This window comes from Scophthalmus maximus, chromosome 5 (assembly GCF_022379125.1).
Source record: "Scophthalmus maximus strain ysfricsl-2021 chromosome 5, ASM2237912v1, whole genome shotgun sequence".
In the NCBI taxonomy this organism is placed as follows: domain Eukaryota; kingdom Metazoa; phylum Chordata; class Actinopteri; order Pleuronectiformes; family Scophthalmidae; genus Scophthalmus; species Scophthalmus maximus.
This window is the reverse complement of record NC_061519.1, coordinates 13831308-13854783: the sequence shown is the minus strand read 5'-3', so window position 1 is coordinate 13854783 and position 23476 is coordinate 13831308. Positions and strand designations below refer to the sequence as shown.

At 42.4% G+C, this 23476-nt stretch overlaps 2 protein-coding genes across 7 annotated transcripts; both read left to right on the top strand.

Annotated features, from left to right (window-relative positions):
- The first annotated feature begins 422 nt into the window (after nt 1-422).
- On the top strand, nt 423-16944 carry crtc1a (CREB regulated transcription coactivator 1a). Of its 5 annotated transcripts, none has more exons than XM_035634074.2 (15): nt 423-552; nt 2453-2569; nt 2926-3051; nt 3798-3859; nt 4080-4174; nt 4996-5060; nt 5154-5194; nt 5629-5822; nt 5953-6098; nt 6295-6387; nt 7262-7360; nt 8902-9006; nt 11688-11771; nt 11894-12074; nt 12404-16944. In XM_035634074.2, the coding sequence occupies exons 1-15, from the start codon at nt 427-429 to the stop codon at nt 12607-12609; spliced, it is 1740 nt and encodes a 579-aa protein (XP_035489967.2). In that variant the 5' UTR covers nt 423-426; the 3' UTR covers nt 12610-16944. The 5 variants fall into 5 exon arrangements, with proteins under 5 accessions (XP_035489967.2, XP_035489966.2, XP_035489965.2 ...); XM_035634073.2 differs by having other exon boundaries at nt 4975-5060; nt 7265-7360; XM_035634072.2 differs by having other exon boundaries at nt 4975-5060.
- Nucleotides 16945-18203: 1259 nt separating this feature from the next.
- Nucleotides 18204-23456, top strand: crsp7 (cofactor required for Sp1 transcriptional activation, subunit 7). Of its 2 annotated transcripts, none has more exons than XM_035634070.2 (3): nt 18204-18658; nt 19661-19735; nt 19832-23456. In XM_035634070.2, the coding sequence occupies exons 1-3, from the start codon at nt 18587-18589 to the stop codon at nt 21557-21559; spliced, it is 1875 nt and encodes a 624-aa protein (XP_035489963.1). In that variant the 5' UTR covers nt 18204-18586; the 3' UTR covers nt 21560-23456. The 2 variants fall into 2 exon arrangements, with proteins under 2 accessions (XP_035489963.1, XP_035489964.1); XM_035634071.2 differs by lacking the exon at nt 18204-18658 and adding an exon at nt 18717-19162.
- Nucleotides 23457-23476: the final 20 nt, after the last annotated feature.

The following is a 23476-nucleotide window of genomic DNA, read 5'->3' as shown; positions in this document are numbered from 1 at the left end:
GGAAAGTTACGACTCAATTTACGGCACAAAGGAACTGCCTTACCTGCTGGGGTGATGCTAACGCTGCCACTGGTTGATGCTAGCAGCCATTGAAACGAAGCGGGAGCTTCAGTGCACATACTTGTTTCCCCTCTGTTATTATCTCCAAAGCGGTGTTGACAACTTCCCCAGGAGCTCTGAGGAAAAGTACCCGCGTCTTGCTCCCGCGGCGTCTTTACGACAGTGACCAAACATTGATCATACCGCCCGCAACCGCCAGGGGGCACGAACGTGGACGGGTCGGCTCTTCACAGCGCAGCTACTCCTCCCTCCGCTGCGTCGTCCCCAGACTTATTGCAACGTCTCTCACCGGAAGTCCCGGGTTTTCCACATGTCGGGCAACTTGACGCTGACCATTGAAGGAAAACGGAGCAGAAGAGCGAAAACATGGCGACTCCGAACAATCCGCGGAAATTCAGCGAGAAAATCGCTCTCCACGAGCAGAAGCAGGCGGAGGAGACGGCGGCGTTCGAAGAAGTGATGAAGGACCTCAGCATTACGCGGGCAGCGAGGGTAACGACACTGGGTGTCCTGTGTGTGCGTGTGTGCGTGTGCGTGAGTGTATACGTGTGTGTGTGCGTGTGTGTGTGTGTGTTTATGTGTGTGCGCGTGTATATGTACGTGTGCGCGCGCCCACCCTTCCACCCCCTGTCCTCCGTGTGTTTTCCACGAGCTGTCAAATATGCGCTTGTGTGTCGGCGGCTGCACGCAGCCAGGCCACGACAGGTAAACAATAACAAACGACGCTTCCTGCCAGCTGTAGCCCCCCTCCCCCTCCCCCTCCCTCCCCCGGTGTGCGGGGACAGAGGTGGCGGCGGGTGACGGGACTGCGATGTGGAAATTGAGGACGCGGACCTCCGCCTGGGAAAAAGTTGCTGCGATATTTGTCCCACGCAAGTAGAAGGCGAAGGGCGCGTGCGTGCGTGCCCGTCCGTTTGACAGCGCGCGCGTGTCCAACTGCGGATATATCGTTTCCTCCCCGGGAGGAGAGGCAGACAGAGACAACACGGCATCACACATTCAAAACAGAAACACACGCGCACACGCGCACACACACACACACACACACATACACACATATATATATATATATATATATATATATGTATATGTGTGTATGTGTGTATATATGGATTCTGTAAGGCGTCCATTGCCCTGTGGCTTTGTGAACTTGTCTGACAGGTCCTCCAGGCCGGCCAGTGCACTGCAGCATGATTGACTCGGCATTTACACTATAGACGAAGGCCACCAGATTATGTGGAATTTAAGCCACATACAGCACAGGCCTCCAAAGTCAAATCCTATATGGGCGGCTCGGGGCTCCAGCGGCGGGACGCGATGGGCAGGCGCACCGTGGAGCTGTACTGTCATAACTGTCCATTGGTAGGGTTGGAAGAGGAGTGTGCATGTGGAAACACCTGATCCCTGCTGCTCCGACAAAACCCCTTTTCAGACAACAAGACATTGTCACAGTACAGGATGAGCACAGGAGTAAATGATAAATTAATCATTTGCCATGACGTATTTGGGGCATGGTTTATGATATTAGTATCCTTTTTCTTTTTACATTTACTTTATTTTATTTGATGAATAGACAAAAGGTACTGGGAAGCTTTTGTCTGAGCCAGAGTTACACTGAGTAGTCGACCTCAGGTGCCGTGTTTGAAAGGATCAGCACCGGCCTCCTTCTGATCCGAGGATGTCACGATATGAGACCTTTTGTCAACAGAGTAGGTTCACATGTATTTTAAACAAATACACTCCGACGGCTGAGGCTTATCAAAATACACCAGTGATGCAGGCAAATACTAATTGTTTTTTATTAGATTTACTGCCCTGCCAACAGTGAGCTGTGGGCTCGCATGAGAAAATTGAATTGACGGATTATGGGTTCTCTATTGGGAAATGGAACTGGAGGTTGTTTAGAAATAAACAACTGTCATTAGGTGTTTAGGGATTTGCTTTTAGAAATTCACACATGTGAGACTTGTCTTCATTTGCTTGAGTTATTAAATGCACAGTTCAGTGCTGTACATTTTGCAGCCTGTATCAATCTTTGCAACAACACATGTATTGTTTATTTTAATTAAATGAATGTGTTCTTCTCATTTGGCGCAATATTCAGATGGTTAATGAAGACGGATCAATCGATCAGTATAGTGGTTTCAGTCTTACTGTCTATAGAACATAATTGCACAGTTGTAAGAACTTAAAGGTGCAGTAAGCGGTTCTAAAGGAATACGCATTTTGTAAAAATCTGTGAATATTTCCTCATAGGCCTGTGGGGCACTTATAACCGATTCATGTTCCTGGAGCATGAACTTGCTATGATTGGGAAAAAAGTCATGTTTGTATAATTTTGTCAAGTTCACATAATTCCACGTTGTCTTACCCGCTGATGTTCTGTTTCCAGTTACAGCTGCAGAAGACTCAGTATCTGCAGCTGGGTCAGAACCGTGGGCAGTACTACGGAGGATCTTTGCCAAACGTCAATCAGATCGGAAACAGCGTTGCAGACATACCTTTTCAGGTGAGCAGGGAATTTGAGTTTTCTGTAGAATTGAAGAAGAAAAATAATTCTTTGGGGACAGAGATCTGTTAAATTTTCATTTTTAATTTCACAGGCTTCTATTTTCCAGTTTTCTGTTTTCACTCTTTCCTTGAACCACGTTAAGTTAAGTTCATCATCGCTACACGAGCATGTCATTTGATGTGAGACCTCAGAATACAGTTTTTTTTCTCTGTGAACCAAGGACGGTGTAACTTGTTACCAAGGAAAACCGTCAAACGAGTGAAAACTATTCTTTAAATGAAATGTATATTTCACAGGTAATGTTTGAAATTGAATCAGTTAATTCAATTTTTTTGTGTGTCTTCATTTGTCAGAATTCAGGGCTGGACACAAACAGATCGACGCGACACCACGGGTTGGTGGACAGAGTCTACCGGGACCGTAACCGCATCACATCACCCCACAGAAAACCCCTGTCAGTCGACAAACACGGACGCCAGATATCCTTGAATGCTTTTTTTCTCATATATGATTTGCTCTCTGAGGTCTCAGTCTCAATTAGAACCAAGCATAGAACATGATTTTGTCAAATGAATCAAATGTAAAATACAATTTCTGTCACTGAGATAATCAATCATCACAAACCTTTTTCATAGAGAGTATTCATAATGCAGTTCAGTTCAATAGGACGACAAAATACAGCTCGTAAAAACATCAATCTTACACGGTCTTAACAAAAACTACCAATCTTCAGTTTGTATTGTCTTCGATTATCTGAAGACAATTATCTGACATTTAACCGAGTTAATCAGAAGGATTTTGTGCAAAAGCTTGATTCTACACAGGTAGGAGATGAGAAATATTTTACAGATGTTTCTGTGGCTACTGAATCACTCAACTAGATTTGTGCATGCTTGTAGATGACTTCAGCCTGTAATTTATTAAAGTCAAATTATGAATGCTTCTGGTTGAAGGTAACACGGTTCTTGTTTGTACAATGAGCCAGTCAGTGCTGCAGACGAAGCCCTGACGAACGGCAGACCCTGATGTGAAGCTCACTGTTCATTATTCCTCTCATAAATCACATGCTGGTTTGGTTGATGTATCACCAGTGCTTTATTATTAATATTCTTATTTTCTTTTTTACATTTATCCTCTTATGTTTAGAGAATTCTTGGGAATTAATGCATCGACTCTGCTAAGACTTTTCGGTCTCCAGCTGTATTTTCTTAACCTGAGATCTCACATTGACAGCTGTCCATATGGCTCTGTGTATCTGTCACCGCCACCGGATACCAGCTGGAGGAGGTGAGACCGCCTTTAAGGAAGAAACATTGTCTCTGTGTGTTGTCTCAAAAAACGTCGTCATTGTGGCTAAATTGTGATGATAACTGAGATTGATCCCCTCAAATGTTTCATGTGCTATAGAGCTGGTTCACTGATACGTGCGTTTGTCTGCTTTAACACACATGCACAGTTATTCAGAGGTCTCTTTTATTTTACTTTACATTGCTCTGTGGGACTTCAGGACTAACTCGGACTCAGCGCTGCACCAGAGCACACTAACCCCTGCCCAGCAGGCCTCTTTCACTGGAGGATCACAGGAGCTCCAGCCAAAACGAGGTACACATCGTCTGAAGCAGACAGCATTTTAAAAGTTGTTCATTCTAACTTGTATTTCAAAGTTAACAAGCAGTAGGACATAGTTATTGTGTACGTCAAATATTAAGCTAAACAATTGGATACACAGTAAGTTGGGCCTTGGTGTAAAACTAACACATGGGACAGTTCTAGACTGTTCAGGTTATTTTCTTATTGTCAGCAGTGGCAGTGGCGACGTTTTGTTGTTAACTTGTTTAATGTTTATGGTATTTTGCTGCTTGTCAGTTCAGTCGAAGGACCTCCAGTGACGATGAAAGGGTTTGAATGTGGCTTTGAAGACAGAGGAGGAAAGTGACTGAGAAGATGCTGCGCATTAAAATGAATTTTCCTGCCAAAGGCTGTGTGAGACAGATATTTTAGAGTCAGAAGCACTTTGGTTGAATTTGCATGAATCTCCTTGGAGACATTTGGGTTGTTACCAACTATTGCAATTCAGTATTTAAGTTTTGGGGGGTTATTTGGAATAATTCTTGGCCTTTTGCCATTATTGTTGTTGTTTGTTTGTCTTTTTTTACTGAATGTCCGCAGGATTGCTCAAAAACTACGGAACTGATATCCATGACATTTTGTAGCAGATCCGAATAAGCAGGAGGATTCAGGGATTTCTTTTTTCACTTTTTATAAATTTTGCAAGATAGGGCGTTCTTGCTCTCTGAGCTTACCTCTTTAAATATTGTTTGACCACATTAAATGAGGCATGTGGGCTGTGGTTATCATCATCTGAGACTGAGGAGATTTTTTTTTTGTCCCTGTCTCACCAGTTCTGCTACTCACTGTTCCAGGGTCTGAGGCAGTTAAGCAAGAGGTTGATGAGGATGGGCAAAACCAGGAATGGGACTGTAAAAAGGTGAAACCATCTAATCGCAGATAAACGTTCTCTTTTTCTGTCGGCTTTCTCCATCGCCACAGTCCTCTAGCTGTGGTTTTTCTCTCCCTTTAGAACATTTCAGGGTCCAAGCCCTGCAAAGTTCCTGGAATCCAGTGAGTATTTTACTGATTTCCTAATTTAAACCATTCTGAGGACACTTCTTATAAAGTCTGATAGACATAATGACTTGATATCTTAGCTTTGGCTGCACTGCTATAAAACGATGATAAGAGCACACAAGCAGCTTTGACTTGAATTCATATTGACACACATCTGAACAACAAGCATCGGACCATTGTTTATTCATTTACTTTTCATTTACATTTGACTATCAATGTAATACTCTGGAGTCTATGCATTCGCTAAAGTCAGTTGAAGTCCTGTCTTGGAAATCATTTTCAAGTGTTGCTCAGTAATCTGCATAAGCAGCCAATTATTTATGTTTCTGTTCTTTTATTTCGTCATTGACACTAGATGATTACATTTTCCAGGGCGTACACTGCTTGTCATGTCTCTCACGTTCACTGCATCCATCTGTTTTGTGCAGCATATTCCCGTCTCCGGACCAGCAGCTGAGCCCCACACTCAAACCAGCGGCCCACAACACTGGCGGTTCTCTGCCTGACCTGACCAACATCCAGTTCCCTCCTCCGCTGCCCACTCCGCTCGACTCAGATGACGCTGGAACTGCCTCCTCGTTCAGCTCCTCGCCCAGCACACAGACTCTGTCGAACACACAAGGTGGCGATTCTCCTGTAATTAAATGCAACACATCGCACTTGGGCACTTGTCGGGTGCCAATTTATCAGACGCTCTGTGTGCTTTAAAGAAAATTCTTTCCTTCTGCGGTTTATCTTTTTGTGCTGGGTAGGAGTGAACAGCTCTCAGCCCACAGTTACCATGGAAATGGAGTCTGGGCAGGACAACATGGTTCCTCTCATCCTGAATACAGGAGACTCCCACCAGCAACAGAACCTCCAGCTCTCGCCGACATCCCCACCCCTCACACTCTCTCAGGTACAGCCCTGCTCTCTGCCCCCATTAAAATTAATAATGCACAATTGACATTTTGTTGACGTAAGGTTATGGGGTTGTGTTTGGAGTTTAAATACCTTGGTGTCACACAGCTGACGAGCCATCTAATTCTGAAATCAATGCATGTCCCATAAAACATTGGAACCTCGTTGCTTATCTGTTACTCTACATCCCCCAGGCAGCCATCAACGCTATGAACCTTGAGCAGCAGCTGTCCCAGTATGTCTTCTTCAACCAGCAGCCGTCATCCGAGACTCACCAGAGCCAGCAAGTTAGTTTCCCCTTCCTAAAAACAAACCAACAGTTATGTGATAACTTCCAAAAAGTGCTGAAATAAATTAGCTGCTAATGCAAAATGGAAAGTTCCTTCTGCTGCAGCTTCACATTAAAGAATATTCAATTGGCGAAACCCAAGTTGACTTTCATTATGAAGTGGTCACAGGAAATACACTGTGTTTGTCAGTGAGCTTAGCACTTTCCACGGTAAATCAAAATTATCTTAGCTTAAAACCCTGGATGAATTAAGTTTGTTCAACGTACAGTTAACAAGTTAACAAGTTATGACAACTGATAACTTTGGTTGAACAGACTTAATTAAAAGTGGATTCCTAATTCAAGTAATTTGTCTAATTTGGTAAGCTATTTTCCTTTTTTCTGTGCAGAAAAAAGGTAACGCCTGCGGCGATGACTTCTGGTCCAGCCCACTAAAATTCAAAATGTGTTAATTCACCTGCCTCTTCCTAAACAAACACAGGGGCTTCGGTTCGTCTGTCTAACCTTTTCGTTGCCTAGACAGCAAGAAAAGAAAAACCTGATTGGCTATCCCTGTTTTTATGGTTTTAGGACTGTAACACTTTCATATCTGAAACAAACTTGATAGAAGATGAGGCTAAAATTAGAAAAAGAGTTGAATAGTCATTAAAGTAGAATTAGAAGAAAATTGTAATTAAATGAAAGATTAAATATAGAATTCAAAATGCTGATTTGTTTGGCTTTCTCTGAACTGTAACGGTTCCCCACTGGTCAACATGAAAGCAGATAGTGATGTACCGTATTTGTGATAAGTCAGTATTGAAACTATAAAGTGAGACTTGATGACTGCTTATCGTCTGTATCTATTTGTGGCTCACTCTTCATTTTTCCAGCAGACAGGTCTGGTCCAGCTGATGTCTTCCGTGAACTCCTGCCCCACGCTAGACAACCACATGTCGTCACAAACCAACATGACCATGGACATGAACACGGTGAGCAGTGCACACATCTGTCTGCGTCTGATGTGTTTTAATGACGGCGGCCGCAGTTCTGTTCTCCATGGCTGCTTCTCCTTTCTTCCTGGAAACGTGTTTTCAGGTGACACCTGTGTCACTGCCTTGTCAAAGAAAACACATTTTGTCGGAGTATGAAGTTTTTTTAGACTTCAGTGATTCTGGAAAGCCTTAGATTGTGGTGATCACGTAAAAGAAAAAAAAGGAAAGAAATAGTAATTTTGTCTAAATGTGTTTGTGACTGTACAATTGTGCTTTCGCGTTGATTCAATACTGAAACAACATAAATGTTAACGGTTTTATAATTTAGGCGTGCTATTTGCAGAACCAAAACAACTTCAACTAACGCATGGACTAAAACCACGACAAGACGTGCAAAACATCAAGGAATCTTAATGTATTTGCAAGGTACCTTGCAGCCTTCAGATCTTGGCTCTCGCTGATCCACTTCTGTTGCAGTGGGAACGTGTTTGGATCACTGCAGAAATGAAGTGGCCTAAATTCTCTTCATCTCAGTTACACTGTAGCTGGACTGCAGCGTAGACCTGGCATTGTGTTAATAAACGGCAAAAAGGAATCTCATCCTTTCGTTTGCAGAAATGATATTCAATGTTTTCTCTAAATTTCTAAACCTGCAGAAGTTTAGCCGTGGAGAAAACATAGTTGTAGCTCTGTAATGGAAAAAACTTGTCTTCTTTCGGTTCCTTGAAAGTCCAAAAAGGTCTGCTGCAGTATTATCATTGCACTAGTTTATATCCAGAAACCTTGAACTGCTTTATCACTTCTATATCTCGTGCTACCACTATTATGATAGCTTATCTATGCATAGATTAGCAATGTGGTGGTTTGAAGACCTGCGACAAGAGATTAGCTCTCCCATTTGATACACCTCTAAATCTGAATTACATGATAGTTTATCTGTTTTATACTTTGAAAGTAACTTATATTTTTCTCTCCACAGTTATGGTCGCGTATTGCCTAAGTCAAGTTGATTATATAATCAGAATAGGATTTCACTTTTGCTTTATCTTTGGGTTTTTTTGGTCAGTGCAAATATCTATCTTTTGATTTTGTTGGATGAGAAGAATGAAAAGATGAAACGAAAGCAGTCGATTCTCTCAGTTTTCAGTTGCTCAGCTTGGATTGTTAAAAATATTTTCCTTTTTCAAATGAATCCCCTGTAGTTTTACCCACTTTCTCCTAGATCTTTTTCAGTGTTATTAATGCATCGATGTAACATCGAGTGTGTGGCGTTCCCCACTCACATTCTCCAATTATGTCCTAATTTAATTTTGGTACTAAATGCGACTTTGCTGGGTTGTAACCATTAAAGGCAGTGAATCAGTGTTTCCTCAGTCAGGGTTCCTTCTGTTTGTAATTTTCAGCTTTACTGATGATTGGGGGGGACAGGGACGTAAACTAGCTACATAATCAGTATGAGCCCATACACATAACACACGCAGACGCCAGCAAAGAAAATCCTCCGATGTGAATAACTCAAACGTATCCTCTTGTATCAGGCTTCCTCCCTCCAACAGTACCGCAGTAGGGTCGGATCCTCTGCCAATCAGTCTCCAACCTCCCCCGTCTCCAATCAAGGCTTCTCACCCGGAGGCTCGCCTCAAGTAAGGGCGTGTGAGCTACAGAGCGGCTGGCTCATAGCTCTATGGCTGCCTATTAGGAATCTGTTGACCCCTCACAGTTGCTTTTATTTTGTTGAGTCGACATTAGTAGATCTGGGCAAAAAAAAAGTTTATTTGTGATTAATCAAATTAAACAAGGGTATTTTTCTCCTTAGTTCACTTTTCTGATGGTAATATGCAACACAGATTTGACATTTTAACAAGTCACAGCATGAAATTTGGATATTTTCTTTCCAAGGAAGTTATTCAGCAAACACGATGACATAATTGAAATTGATAATTACGGCTGTGCTTTTCATGTTCCGACAAGTAAAAGGTCACGCTGAACATTTCGGGAGAAAACTGACTTTGTTAATTCACACCGGGACATCACGCTGACACTGCACAGTGTTACAATAGGATCGCCCTGATCAAACAGTCTAAAATCGTTTCCTCTTTTGCCCAGATCAGACCGCCAGTCCCTTCTAACAGTCGGTGTCATTGATGTGTTGTGATGTAGCCGTGTCCCTAAACCTCTCTGCTGCTTCTGTGGTATTTGCGTCGCATCTCCACTGTTTCCTCCCCAGTCGTGCTATATCAGCCTCTGTGCTCCAGTTTTTTTCATGTTCATCTTTGTGCTTAGTGAGGGTTTGCACCTGCACAGGGATTTGAGAGGGATGCGAATCCCCCTCCTTTAATTGTCTTTTTTAAGGAGAGGCTGCTGATCATTACCATGGCTGAATCTCAACAAACTGAACCTTGCTTGCAGGGTGGTGCTTAAAGATAAACTAAACACACCCAAGGTAAACATGGATCAGGGTTGTTAAACCCATGTCAGATTCAGTATAAGCATTTGAGATTTGAAACCCTGGTGAAGAGGTCAACAAACCCTTGAATTACACGTTAAAATGTACATCATGTACAGTGTTAAATTCTGTTTTGAAACCATGTTAAGCCCCTACTCAGGTAGCATTTTAAATAAGCATTTGCTTCTACTGAATTGTAAGTGTGAATTTGTATTTTTGAAATGCTGAGGCGCGTCACAGTGATGATGTACATTTCTATAGGTTTTTCCTGCAGTTTGTTTACCTGACTCAGTCTCCTCCTGAACCGAAGGGGTCTCACTCGTAGTCCCGAGATTATCCACGGGCTGAGCCACTGACGGGCTGCGTGCTCTATTATCCTGCTCTGCCCCATGGGGACATCTGCAGCACACACAGATAATTTGGTTTCAAACTAGGCGGAGCACGGGCTGGGAATATGATCCAATTACTTATACATTAAGAGGCCACGATGAAATAGGAGGATTTCTGTGGCTCGTTTCAATGAGGACATTCAAACGAGAGACTTCAAGAGAATTAGCTTGAGTCAGTGGAGGGAGCATCGAGTCACGGAGGGATTATATTTTCAATCATTCACTCTATTCCATGTGAATGTATTTCCATTTAGTCCATGTTGGTTCAAACACCAAGCAAGGAAGGAGTGGAAAGAGCTGCTTTGTGAAAGTGGGGTGGGCCCGTCCTTACCTTTATCAAAATCATTTTTGACATTTGATGCATTTCCGGCGATTGCTATTATGTGTACAGTGACCTTTGGGATAATGGCACATGAAGTAGTTCTAACGTCTTAGAGGGTCTGCAGTACCCTCATTTATGTCTTCGCTCATTTATGCACTCATTTATTCACTCATTTATTCACCTATATATTTATTTATTAATTACACACCAAATAAAATTCATGAGTTGCTGCCGAATGGCACTTGGGTATCTTGTAAGTAGCTCGCCTAGTGAAATATTTATAAATAACGTCTTGTGATAGTGAGTGTACGTCTGCTACACATGTATATCACAGAAAACCGTGCAAATGCGGAAAGATTTTTGCAAGTCTTCCAGGGACTCAATTACTTTGCATTCATTATTGAAACAACCTACAAGCTACATGTTTGGCGTGTGTCTTAAACATCTTTGGAGACTGAAAATATTCTTCAGTGCGTCTTCTTGGTATTTCCTCCCCCTCTCTGTCAATGCACAAAACGGAGTTAACATTTGAGCACAGCAGTCTATCTCTTCTGCAGTGTGTGCACGAATATTGTATCAAACACAGAACACTGGACGCTTTAGCATACCCAAACGCCGCTCAAATAATCTTCCAGACGATTTGAGGTGATTTAAAGCAGTTTTATGTTTCTGTGTTGTCGCTGCTGTTGACTGTGTCCTTTTGATATTCTGCATTTATGTTAAATGTGAAAAATTTTAATTCTCTGAAAAAACTTAGGCACATTACATTTTGTTTATTTTTTGACATTTCGAAAATGTAAAAGAAGCAAATACAAACCACTGCAGTAAAAAGACATTAAAATTCTACAAATGTTAATTCATTGTTACTTCCTTAATGAACTTAACACTAGAAACTGCATAAATAAATTGTCTAGCAGTATATATTTTTTTCTATTTTTCTCTAGTTAAGTTTATTTAATAGAAGTAATAGAGCTCTAACATTTGAAGAATGTGTGTAGTGCATTTTAAATGTTTAATGTCTGTTTGCTGCAGGGGTTGTATTGCCCAAACTTTTTGCATTAAACTGATACTTCAGCAGCCTGGTTGGAGAATATTCACATTTGGAGGCCACACAAGGATTTTTCACCTGCAGCTAAATAAACAGTTGTGATCTGTTTCTTGTCGCAGCATAACTCCATACTGGGCAGCGTGTTCGCAGACTTCTACGACCAGCAACTCCCATCGCTCCAGGCCAGCGCTCTGTCACAGCAGGTGCATCCACCATCTTTAGCTCGGCTCTCTGCCTGCTTTTTGCATCAGGGCAAATCAGTTTGGTACAGTTGCAGTAGAAAGTGTTCAACAGGTCTGACGTTTCTCTCTGTTGTGAGTGCCAGTTGGAGCAGTTCAACATGATGGAAACCCCCATCAGCTCTGACGGCTTGTATAACCAGACCTCCACCCTCAACTACTCCCAGGCGCTTATGATGGGATTGACTGGTGGCCACTGCAACCTTCAAGACTCGCAGCAGCTGGGCTACAGTAGCCATGGCAACATCCCCAACATCATCCTCACAGGTGCTGCTTCAACACATCCCGTGCGACTCATACATGGCTTATTGAGTCTCACTGCGAGTGGCTTGTTAAAGAACAGACCCGCGGGGTCTTAACTGCAGAAAGCTGCTTCATACATGTGCTCGCATGTATCCGTGTCAACCACACACAATCGTTTTAGGCTTTACAAAGATGTGATTCACCACGGGGCTGTTATAATAGATTAGATAGAGCTCACGTTTTAATTAAATAAAGGGATGTAATCTTTCCTCAGAGAAACTACCACTACAAATGCCTTAAACTAGTCCTCCTGTTAGTTTGTTTTTTAAATTTGTTGTCTTATTTCTGTTCAGTGAGTGGAGAGTCTCCCCCCAGTCTGCCCAAGGACCTGACAGGCTCGCTGTCCACAGATGTCAGCTTTGATATCGACTCCCAGTTCCCGCTGGATGATCTAAAAATCGACCCGCTGACGCTTGACGGCCTGCACATGCTCAATGACCCAGACATGGTCCTTGCCGACCCCGCCACAGAGGACGCATTTCGCCTCGACCGGCTCTAACCACCATACAAACACACTTATGCGCAGGTGTGTGAACGCTGCATCCCTGGGGTGAGGCGGGGAGGGGAGGGGAGGGATTCTCATCTGACATGATAAAACTAGGAGGACAAAATTTCCGGAGTATGTTGGCAACAGCCTTGTCTGGGCTTTGCAGCGATTTCCCCTCCAAGCAACCCAATCGAACCCCACAAGAGCTTTTAAAAGAAATACCATTGTAAGAAAATGCATCCAAAAAAAAAGTTTTTTTGAAGACTGCTGCCAGTCTTGCCTCCGTTCTCTTAGGTTGTGAATCATGTTTGTGGTTCTGTCATCTAGTTTTGAAGTGTTTTCAGATACCTAGTTTTCACTTGAGCTTGATGAAAATATCACAAGGGCAGAAGGAGCCTGGTCTCTATCAATGACTGACTAAGCCACGTCCACAGAGTCAATCCTTAACAAACACACTCATCTGTGCAGAGTCGCTCGTTGACTCAGAGGAAGCACCTGTCAAGTTGGACCTCCCTCTGTGCCATGCTGGTCGTTCTCAGTCCTACTTTCAATACGCATATTAGGTTTTGCCCTTTCCCCTACATGGTTTGTTTTGCCTTAATAGCTTAAATTTTGGTTTTCATGCAAAGACGACAATTATGTAAGTGGGGGGGGGCATTTTTACTGTTCTAAAGGTGGTTTGGTCTACAGTGTTCACAGTTGCATTACTGTAGTTGTGCTTTTGAGGTGCGCCGATCCTTATCTATTACTTTATCCATCGTCACTACCATGTCATTCCTCACTCATTTCATCGTCAAATCAAAGCGGATACGTGATTTTTCTTTTAAAAAACAGATGTTTACAGGCTTGTTTTATTGTCCGATGTACATGTACAGAATGTGATCAGATTTTGCGTGACAGTATCTATGCAAAATTACAGTGGTTGATTTAGGACTGTAAGATGAAACAAAATGAACCCTTAAGTCGACGAAGCCAATGTGCAGGATTCTTTTGAGAATGAACGGCGATGGATGGTGCCATGTCATGTTTATTGTGAAACTCTTTAAATTTTGCTTTCATGCTAGTGATGTGTAGAGAGAAACAAAGGCTTGGTGAGTGTGGCACACAGTAGAAACTCTCCTGGATTACTCCCAAAGATGTGACCTCAGTATAGTTGAGAATAAATATATATATTTTTCCACACAATTGAGCAGCCTCTATACTAGAACAGCGTTGTTGATGCAACAAGAATGTATTTAGGTCACATCTGTACTGTTGTGTTGTTGCCATGTTGTCATCCTCATCGCCTATCATATCTAGCCTTTCTAAGTTTCCTGCATGGCTTTGTTTCCTTTGCACTACGGTGACACTGAATATCAGCTTCTTCGTCACGCTCGTGTTGTGTGTGGCCTTTTGTTGATTTGTCTATCCACAGTCTTTGGTTCTGCAGTAATATGACTTCATACATTTGCTCTTCTGAAAAAAAAGTAATTTTTAATGAATTGATCTTTTGGGTTCACTCACAACTGTGTCCCATACATCAATATTGCACTTTATGCATTTATTTAACACTGATTTATGAAAGTTTAAATACTAACCGCCCCTGTGACTTGTGTGCACTGGACCTTGTAAAAAAAAAAAAAAAAAAAACCTGCAAAAAGTCCCAAAACAGAAATAGGAAAAAAGCTAAATGATAGTTATTTTGTCATATATAGATATTCTATTTAAAAGAGCAGTTTTTACTTATTCAGTGAGTATTTTGTCAGCTGTCTTCTGTTACACAGATTTCTCTAAATTTTGGAAGACATTTGTATTTTGGGACAGTAATCAGAGATGTATCATGTTCCAGTGTTTTAGCTCTTTCTGCAAGTGACAGCAGGAAATGGATAACTGTAACTAAATGAACTATATTTATAATTAATAATCAAGTAACACATTAAAGGTTTATAATTAAAATAATTAAAGATACAGGTATAGTGTGAATTATCAAAATTAGTATGTTGAAAATTACCAGGACAGGATCAATCAATCCCTGAAAATATTTTATAGAACCCATATATATGTATATATATGTATATATACATATATATGTCCACCTCCCATCAATATTCTGAAAAAAAGCTATTCAGTAGCTGCTACTTCATATTTATTGTCAAGATCCTTGTGTCGACAAATTTCACATTTATTCTCATATGTGAATGAAATAATTTTCTGGGAAATGTGATCAAACAAGCTGTAATTTAGTTGCTGACCTTGAAGATTCTATTTAAATATCCTAATGGTTTGGATGCACCGTGGTTCTGACAATTAAAGCAGAATTTTTCCGTTTTGTTTTGTTTTCTACTTTATGATTTTGTGACTGCATGACTCACTGGACACCTTTTCCCCAATGGCTCTGGTTGTATTTGTTTTGTTTTTCTTGTGTTGTAAAACTGTCTTTTGTCTCTCTTTGATTCTGCATCATGAGTAGGCTAAGTAACTGCTGCGTGAAGCCTAAAAGCATTGGAAATATGGAAATCAGCCTTTTATGCACATGTAGAAGCTGTTGTTTGGTACTTTGTTTTACACTGCAATCTTCAGTATGTGCTCATTTACTGTTTCGCACCCACTGGGTCTTATTATGTCATGGTATAGACTAGCTATGTATATTTCTATTATAGAAACAATGTTTTTTGTGCTTTATGTGATATGATGTCAAAGTTTGAAAAAATGCACTGAGAACTACTGTGCTGCAATACATCGCCGTGGCTCTATATTCTCTGCTGTACCTCAGACGTTATAGAAAACCTGACATATTTGTATGTCTATTTTCTGTTTTGATAATTTAATTTTTTTTAACTTTTTTGTGGTCATGTCGATAGCTCTGACTGATGTGTCGCCTGTTTCTGCCACCTTTTTATGCATCAACGTTCAGGTATCCATTGGTGTTTCACCAGTATTTACAGAGACAAGAGTTTACAACAGAGCAATGTTTGTTTTATCTCCATATAAAACTTTGTTAAATACTGTATCTAGAATAACAGGCTACATATGAACCACTTGCGGTGTAGATGAACAGTGAATCTGTAACGTAATTTCAATAAGCCCTAAAAGCACTTTTTATTTAATTAGCAGACTTTTATTCTTGAGAAATTCCCATCCCAAAGTATTTCTTTAATCCACTACATCACGTAAGAAGTTATTTTAAGAGGATAGGTGCTATTTATATTTTATTAAATTGAGCATTATGTTAAATCTGTCATCAGCACTGTATATTCTGTTTCTTTTCTTTTTGTTAAATCAACAGTTATGCAAAAAAAAAGCCAAAGTTCAAAACAGCCATAAATGAGAGAAAACCAAGTGAAAATCAATTCTCGTAACTGTTGAAACATATCCTCGCCCTTGTTTTTCAAAAGTACTTAACTGGGGTATAATTTATTTCATAGTTATCAACTTATCAATGTATTTTTTTTACATTGAACATAACTATTGGAAACCTGAAGCATAACTTAAAGAGATGTGGCTGAGTCATCTTGTCCACTTGCTGGGAAATCTCCTTTCTGCATGATACTGAATTACAAAATGTCAGAAAAGACCTTGACATGTTGTGTATTGCTTTTAAATTTTTAAGTATGTTGTTTTGCCTTTGTTTTATAAATCTGCTGTCAAGCACTATTCTGTAGTGAATATAACTATATACATCTTGTCTGAAATATATCATAGACCAACGTTAGGAAACAACATTAGAAATAACAGATACAAATAGACAATAATCAGCCCATACATACTGTACGTGGATTGACTTTGTGACATGTGAAAACACAAACTGAATCAGGAAGATGACACAGAGTCATGGTCATGCATGGTCACTCGGTGGGTTACCCACATCTATGAATCCTTCTTCGTGTAGATTTTGAGGACAGCCCGTTGCTGGTTCAAGCCTCATACAATGGCAGCTAAATTGTTATATAATGTATATGTTTCTGAGTACAGTGATACTATTCCTAACTCTGCACATGCATCTTACTGCCATGGAGGGGTGCACTGTGCTCTTATTGTGCACTCCCAGCAACAGGAAACATTATTTTCATAGAATATGCAAAATCTAGCCGTCTGCAGCACAGCTTGGCAAAGTGGTTCTTTTTTGAGCTAACCCTTTAAAAAAATGACAGGTTCAAACCTTGTTCTTCAAATTGTTTTTTTTCTAATTTAAACGTCAAATCGGACCAAAAGAATTTAAGTTGGCTGTAAATGTGCGCTATATTCAAGATGAAATATGCTTCTGTTTGAACTGTAGCTGATGTATTTTTCCTGTGTGGAGGCTTATGTCTTTGTATCTTTGCATTATTATTTGTAAATGAAATGAGAATAAATATATCTGAAAAAGCAGAGACGTTCAGTCTTGTTTTGTCCATAGATGAAGTATAAAAAGCACCGGAAGAATGAGAAGTAAAGCAGTAGTTGCATGATGGCTGCTGCAGCCCATGTTACTGGCATGACTTGGACTAGTGCACAGCTTCATGCCCATGCATTTCCCCTGCTGCTCCAACTCTGTCCATAGTGGACATTTTACATGTGGAATGGGTACATCAAACCTTTTTCCCCCCACACTAGATAAGGTTCATGATTTTTCTGTTTGTAATTATTTAGGCACTTGGAAACAACATAGATGAGCTCAGTACAACTAGGCATTACTCTCCCACGCTGAGTCCAGGGGTTCAAATTTCAAGGACGAGTACTTGCGCTTCAGCACAACCTTAAAAACGACTCAGGAGCATTTTGCCACCACTCTGGTCGAACCCTCCTGACGCGCTCCGTGCGCCAAATAATTCTCAGTCCGCTCTCTGAGTTTTACCTTTTAGAAAAACTGCTGGTTGAATCCTGTGATATTAAATGAGCAACATTTATCGTTCAGAATAAATTGTGCTGAGCCGACACATCCATATTTATCCATATTTAAAAATTTTTGGAGCGCCTACCCCCTCAAAAGCAGTGTGTGTGTGTGTGTGTGTGTGTGTGTGTGTGTGTGTGTGTGTGTGAGAGAGAGAGAGGTGTTGGCTGATGCAATTATGGAAAAGAATAAAGAAATTAAGAATTTGTCTGAGGAGTAACAACTTCCTCGGCTGATTTTGATGTCATTTCCACCCCATAGGAGGAGTGAAATTAAATCTATTGTATTTAATTTACATGTTTATATATATATATATATATATACACACACACACACACACACACACACACACACACACACACATATTTATACACATATATATGTATATATATATATATATGTGTATAAATATATATATACACATATACATATATACATATATAAACACATACATATACATATATACACATATACATATATACATATACATATATAAAATTGGGCAGTGGTTTAATCCAGAAGTGAAGAAATTAGTACGGTAATTAACAAAGTAATCGACAGAAAAATCAATTAACAATAATTGTTCATGATTTGCTGCGTTTTTCTGTCTCATAGAGCCTGTCAAGTTTTGGACTGTGTGAGAATGGGATGATGGCAACTGTCCAATATTTCCTTAAATTTCTAGTAGACTCGTGCTCATTATATCTTTTTTATGGCATCTCCGTTAGTTGCATCGGGGCCACTGTCAGGCAGCGTAACGCGGACTCCCGGGGCTCAGAGAGCCTGTCAGGGGGCGGCGGGGAAGGTGCGCGGCGGACGGGCATGTTTACTTGTGTACGTGCGGACGTCAAAGCGCAGGCACCGTCGTGTTCCCGGCATGCAGCAGGAGGCCGTCGACACATCCAGCAGCTGGCAGTGAGTTGCTCGAGCGCCGAGCAGGCAGCAGCTAGCGGCCAACACAGCGCGCACATCTCCCACTTCCATGTGAGACCAACCGAGCCGTCGACCTCACAGGCGACCAAGAGTATGCTGTCCGGCCGCCCGTCGTGTCAGCGCAGCGGCTTCTGAGTCACCACCGTCTGCCGCTCTTCATTTTGGAGGATTCCTCCCTCCATCCCTCCGAATCGCATCGAACGGGCAATGACAACGGTCTCGGCAACCCCGCAGCAGATGAGGGACCGGCTGCTGCGGGCCATCGACAGTCAGAGCAATGTGAGTAACAGCGAAGCTAGCGGGCTAGCGGGCGGACATTAGCTTGTTTACCTGCGACCAGGCGCACTCGACGGGGGCGGTGGAGCCGCCAGCTGTCAGTTAACGGCTCGGCCGTTCTTAACGTGCGATGTCCGGCTCCCCGGTTGACAGCTCGTGGGCTCACTTAGCTCCACCGCTGCCTCGGTTAGACAGTAGCCTGGCGTTAGCTGGTTAATGTAGCATGCTAGCTGCTAGCCCCTACCCGTTACACCGGAGCGGGTTTCGAGCATTTAACGGCGTGAACGTGAAGCCCACACGTTCCTTGGGGACGTTTATTGTTCTAACGAAGTGTCGGTCTGTTCCGTGAGTCGGCCACGGGTTCGTTGTAGAGTCGTCCCAGGTGCTCTCGACAGATGGCTAGCTTCACTCGTAGCTCGAGCGGCTAAAGCTACATTGTCGGAAATAGTCGGACCCTTCCTCCTCAAGTTAGTTCGATGCTAGCGGTAGCCAGTGCAGCTAGCACAGGTAAGTCTGCCGACACTCAAACGCTGATCGACTTTGTCGACGCGACAATAAACTCGCCTGGATTAAAAATTCAGTTGTTTTTTTTACAGTTGTAGTTTTTCTTCGCTTTTGTTCAAACGGTCGCAGCGAAGCAGGTTTTGTGAGTTGACATGTTGCCATCTTTACTTTGCAGCATAGCACCGTCGCTGTGTAGCTGACAGACGAGCTAACTCGAGAAGCTAACGTGAACTGCCCCCCACCCCCAATACACATGTTGCAGCCACGATTCAATAGTTGTGAGTTTGTCCTACGATTGGGTAGTTGTGTTTCCAGCGTTGCGTTGCTGTGGTCAATCACGTGAGCAGCAGCCGTCAATGTTACCCTGATCGATCAGGAGTGTGATCGAATTCGTTCTTTAACAATCACTTCCTCCGGTGTTTAGTCCGTTAATGGAAGTGTAGGCTAAGATCACACAACTTTGTGTGGAAATGAAGTAAAAGGAATTCTTTGTAATTCCAGATATGCAATATGGTGGCTGTAATGGAGGTAATTACCGGTCTCGAAAAATATCCAATCACCAAAGAAGCACTTGAGGTAAGACGATTAATTATACAGGAAGTACAACTTCATGCAGAAATTGTGTTTCTTGATTTCTGTCTAACTCTCAAATGTGCATTTTTTTCTATGTAGGAAACTCGCCTAGGAAAGTTGATCAATGACGTGAGGAAGAAGACCAAGGATGAAGACCTTGCAAAGCGTGCTAAGAAACTCCTGAGAAACTGGCAAAAGCTGATTGAACCCGGGCCGGCTGTGGCAGCGAGTGCCCTCGGGTCTACCAATGGCAGTTCTCATCCCTGCAGAACAGAGGCCTCTCCCCCTGATATCTCTGTGTCAGGGAAGGGTGTCATTGACGTCAAAATCAGAAATGATGTTCACAACACATACTCACCAAAAGCTGAAAAATCAAGCAGTCGCAAGCGCAGGGCAGAGCTTAGAGAAAGTGGGGTGCACTTACCAGAAAAAATCTCCAAGATGGCTTCGTACGACATCTCTGTGTCACCACCTCCCACCAATGGGATTGCAGGCAGTCCAGACGCCCTGCCTGACCAGGACGTTGTCCCGTCTCCTGACAGATCGCGAATAGAGAACCTTGATAATGATAAAATCAACAGAATTCCAGTAAACGCTGTCAAGCCTCGCCCCAGCTCCCCTGGAGTGGCCAAACTACCTAGCACTTCATCTTTGATCAAGGTTGCTGTGATGCAGCAACAGGCCAGATTGGATGAAGGAGGAGGGGGAGGGGGCTATTATCAAGCCAAAAGTCCCCGTGGCGTCACTACCAGTCCGAGGAGCATGAAGCAAGACACAGTGACCAAGCGCTCTTTAGTATATGCACCGAAAGGACCCCCAGTCCCAAGCCCTTCCTCTAGGGACTCTCCCTTGTCTTCGTCCCAGCCTGTGTCCTCCCCAGCCCAAGCATCTTACGCTGAGAAGCTGCCACATTCTTCTCATAGGTCTTCAATGCACTGGGCCAGTTCGTCAGAAGTCCCCTCTCATTGCCCACCACAAGACGCATCTGCAACACTGGAATCCCCAACAGCCTCCCCATCGGCCTCTCTCCCCCCACAAAACTCAGAACTACAAAGACCGACATCTGAGGGAGCCGTGGCTGTGTCTGACGACACAGATGGGTCAGCGGCCCCTAACTCGGAGCATAAAAGGAGGAAGTACAGGTCTAGAGACTACTCTGTAAATTTAGATGGCCAGAAAATAGAGGACATGACTAAGCCTGTACGATTAAAAGAACGCAGACTAACATTTGACCCCGTCACTGGTCAGATCAAACATCTGGTACATAAAGAACCTTCTCAAACAGAGGACTTCCCTATTCCTGACCTTTCTGAGTCAAGGCGGAGAACTGAAAGCACTGTACAACAGCCTGCTGCCCCAGCCCCTGCCCCGGCCCCGGCCCTGGTCCAGGTCCAGGTCCAGATCCCGGCCCCGGCCCCAGGCCCCAGCCCTAACCCTTTCCACCAGACAAACTGGAAGGAGCTGTCCAGAAATGAAATAATCCAGTCCTACTTGAACCTTCAGAGCAATGTGCTCAACTCCTCTGGGGTCCAGGCCCCTAGTGCACACTTTTTCATGTCAGAGTATTTGAAAAGGGAAGAACAGGAGATTAAGGAGTCGAGGAAGACGCATGTTTTGCAAGCAGACATCACAGTAGGAGATTTACCAGGCGTGAGCCGGGAGGTGACGGGCGAGGACCTGGACAGGATACACACACAGCACTGGCCAGGGGTGAATGGTTGTTATGATACCATGGGCACCTGGTATGATTGGACAGAGTGCATATCATTGGACCCTCATGGGGATGAAAGCAAATTGAACATCCTGCCATATATTTGCCTAGACTGAGGTGGTTCGGGACGGTTGTCGGCGTTTTCCAACCTCCGATTGTTTCCCCACAGAGACGAGATACTTTGTGATTTTGTTTGTCCACTGTGAGTTTGGCAAAAGCCAGGTCTGCTAAACTCCCCCCAATGCCTCTTCATCTTTCTGTGATAATCTATTGAGATTTTGGTATATAAAAAGAGTAAGGATTAAAAGAATAGTTGAGTTTCTAATTACAAGGGCTGTTTCTGTTTTTATTTTTCAAACTGAAAGCCACATGATGGACGAGGCCCGAGCTGCAGAGTGCTGGTACTAACACAGATGGCCAAAAGAAAGGGCAGAATTATTCCGGACAACCAGAAATGTCGTAATGATGTGAATTTTTAATGTTCTGAATTGTACCACTGTTCTGGGCTAACGGGAATGATACTGCCCTCTTCTTTAACCTAGTTTCTAATGAGGAATAACGATCTAGAGTAAACATTGAGGGAAGGCTGGGGTTTAGCTGTCCTGTCCAGATCGCCATGTTGGTGCCCAGAAAAGTCGTTGACAAAGAGTTCATCGAGCACAGGTAGAGCTGAACATGTCCAGAGTATGAAATACTGGAGCATATTTGGCAGTTGCAAGAAGCTTTATGTGAGATATAAAGAGTAAATTATAAATTTCGTATCATATACATCTATTTATTTTTGACCAGTTCATCGAAACAGATGCTCAAAAACCTATAGATTTCTTTTTCTCCCCCTTGTTTCCATCAGAATGTCGTCAGCCTCATCTTTGATGTACAATGGGGGCTACAGGTGTTTTTGCAGGGTTTGTTCTTTAAGATTGACCGATGCGTTTGGTTGTCAACATTCCATTCTCCACCCTTCACCCACTTCATGTGTCTCATCACACAGCTCTTATATCTCCATGCACTCTCTGAATTTTTTTTTTATACTTTCAAATTAAAACCGTGTGGTGCTTCTTCAAAATCGAAATTTTACTACAGTGGAAACCACACACAAATTCCCTCCCAAGTCCAAAATGTTACAGAATGTCAAATCAGATGGGGCTGATCAATACATATTTGAGAGAAGAAGAAAAAAACAAGGAAATCCGTTTGTTTCCATTCCTTTAGATATTGTTTGCCGTCTCAGTTAAACTGCCTTAGTGAATGTACGGGAGTGAGACCGCTCATGCACTTGTACATAAATTAACTCGTTGGTCATGTCATCGCTGACTTGATTGAAGTGTGAGTAGTGACTGACACACCTACAAGTTTGAGTTATGTGCCCATAGTTATTCAGACACATTTAAAGTTCCGTCGGCCACGTTCAAGAGTAAAGAGAAACATTTAGGATATTGTTTTGAGGTCGGATTTACTTTTGCTTCCATATTTTAAATACAGCAAACCAAAATGGGAGAGAGAGAAAGCTGTGTGCATCAGATATGTTCTTGACATTGTCCCCGTGACATCTAACACTTAATTTTAATTTCCCTTTATCCGCATCATCACTACCACTTTTTCCTCACATGATCTAAACAAAGATTGGAATTTTTGCGCGTTCTCTCTGTTCATCCTGTCGGTCACTCATTCCTACCAATGTGCCTTGGTAAATGGTTAATCTGGATTTGCTTCCGCATCAAACGCGCCTGTCCGTGGAGCTGGGTGTATGTGCGAAAAACTCAAATCCCACGATCAATATGATGCTGGTATATGCACCGTTTCTGTTGACTTTTTTTTTTGTACACATTGGTCTAGCAAGGGTGGAGCTGCAGACAATGAGAAACTGCACAACAACACAGCTGGCAATAAAGGAAAAGTGCTACAACTGGTTGATAAGAATCTGTTTTCTGGAGTTTTGACAGGGGGTATCTTTATTTGTTCAGTGTTTAACATCTCTCCATTGTTTGAAAAATAAAATGATCTAAATATGAAGCTCAGTCGACTGAAAGTCG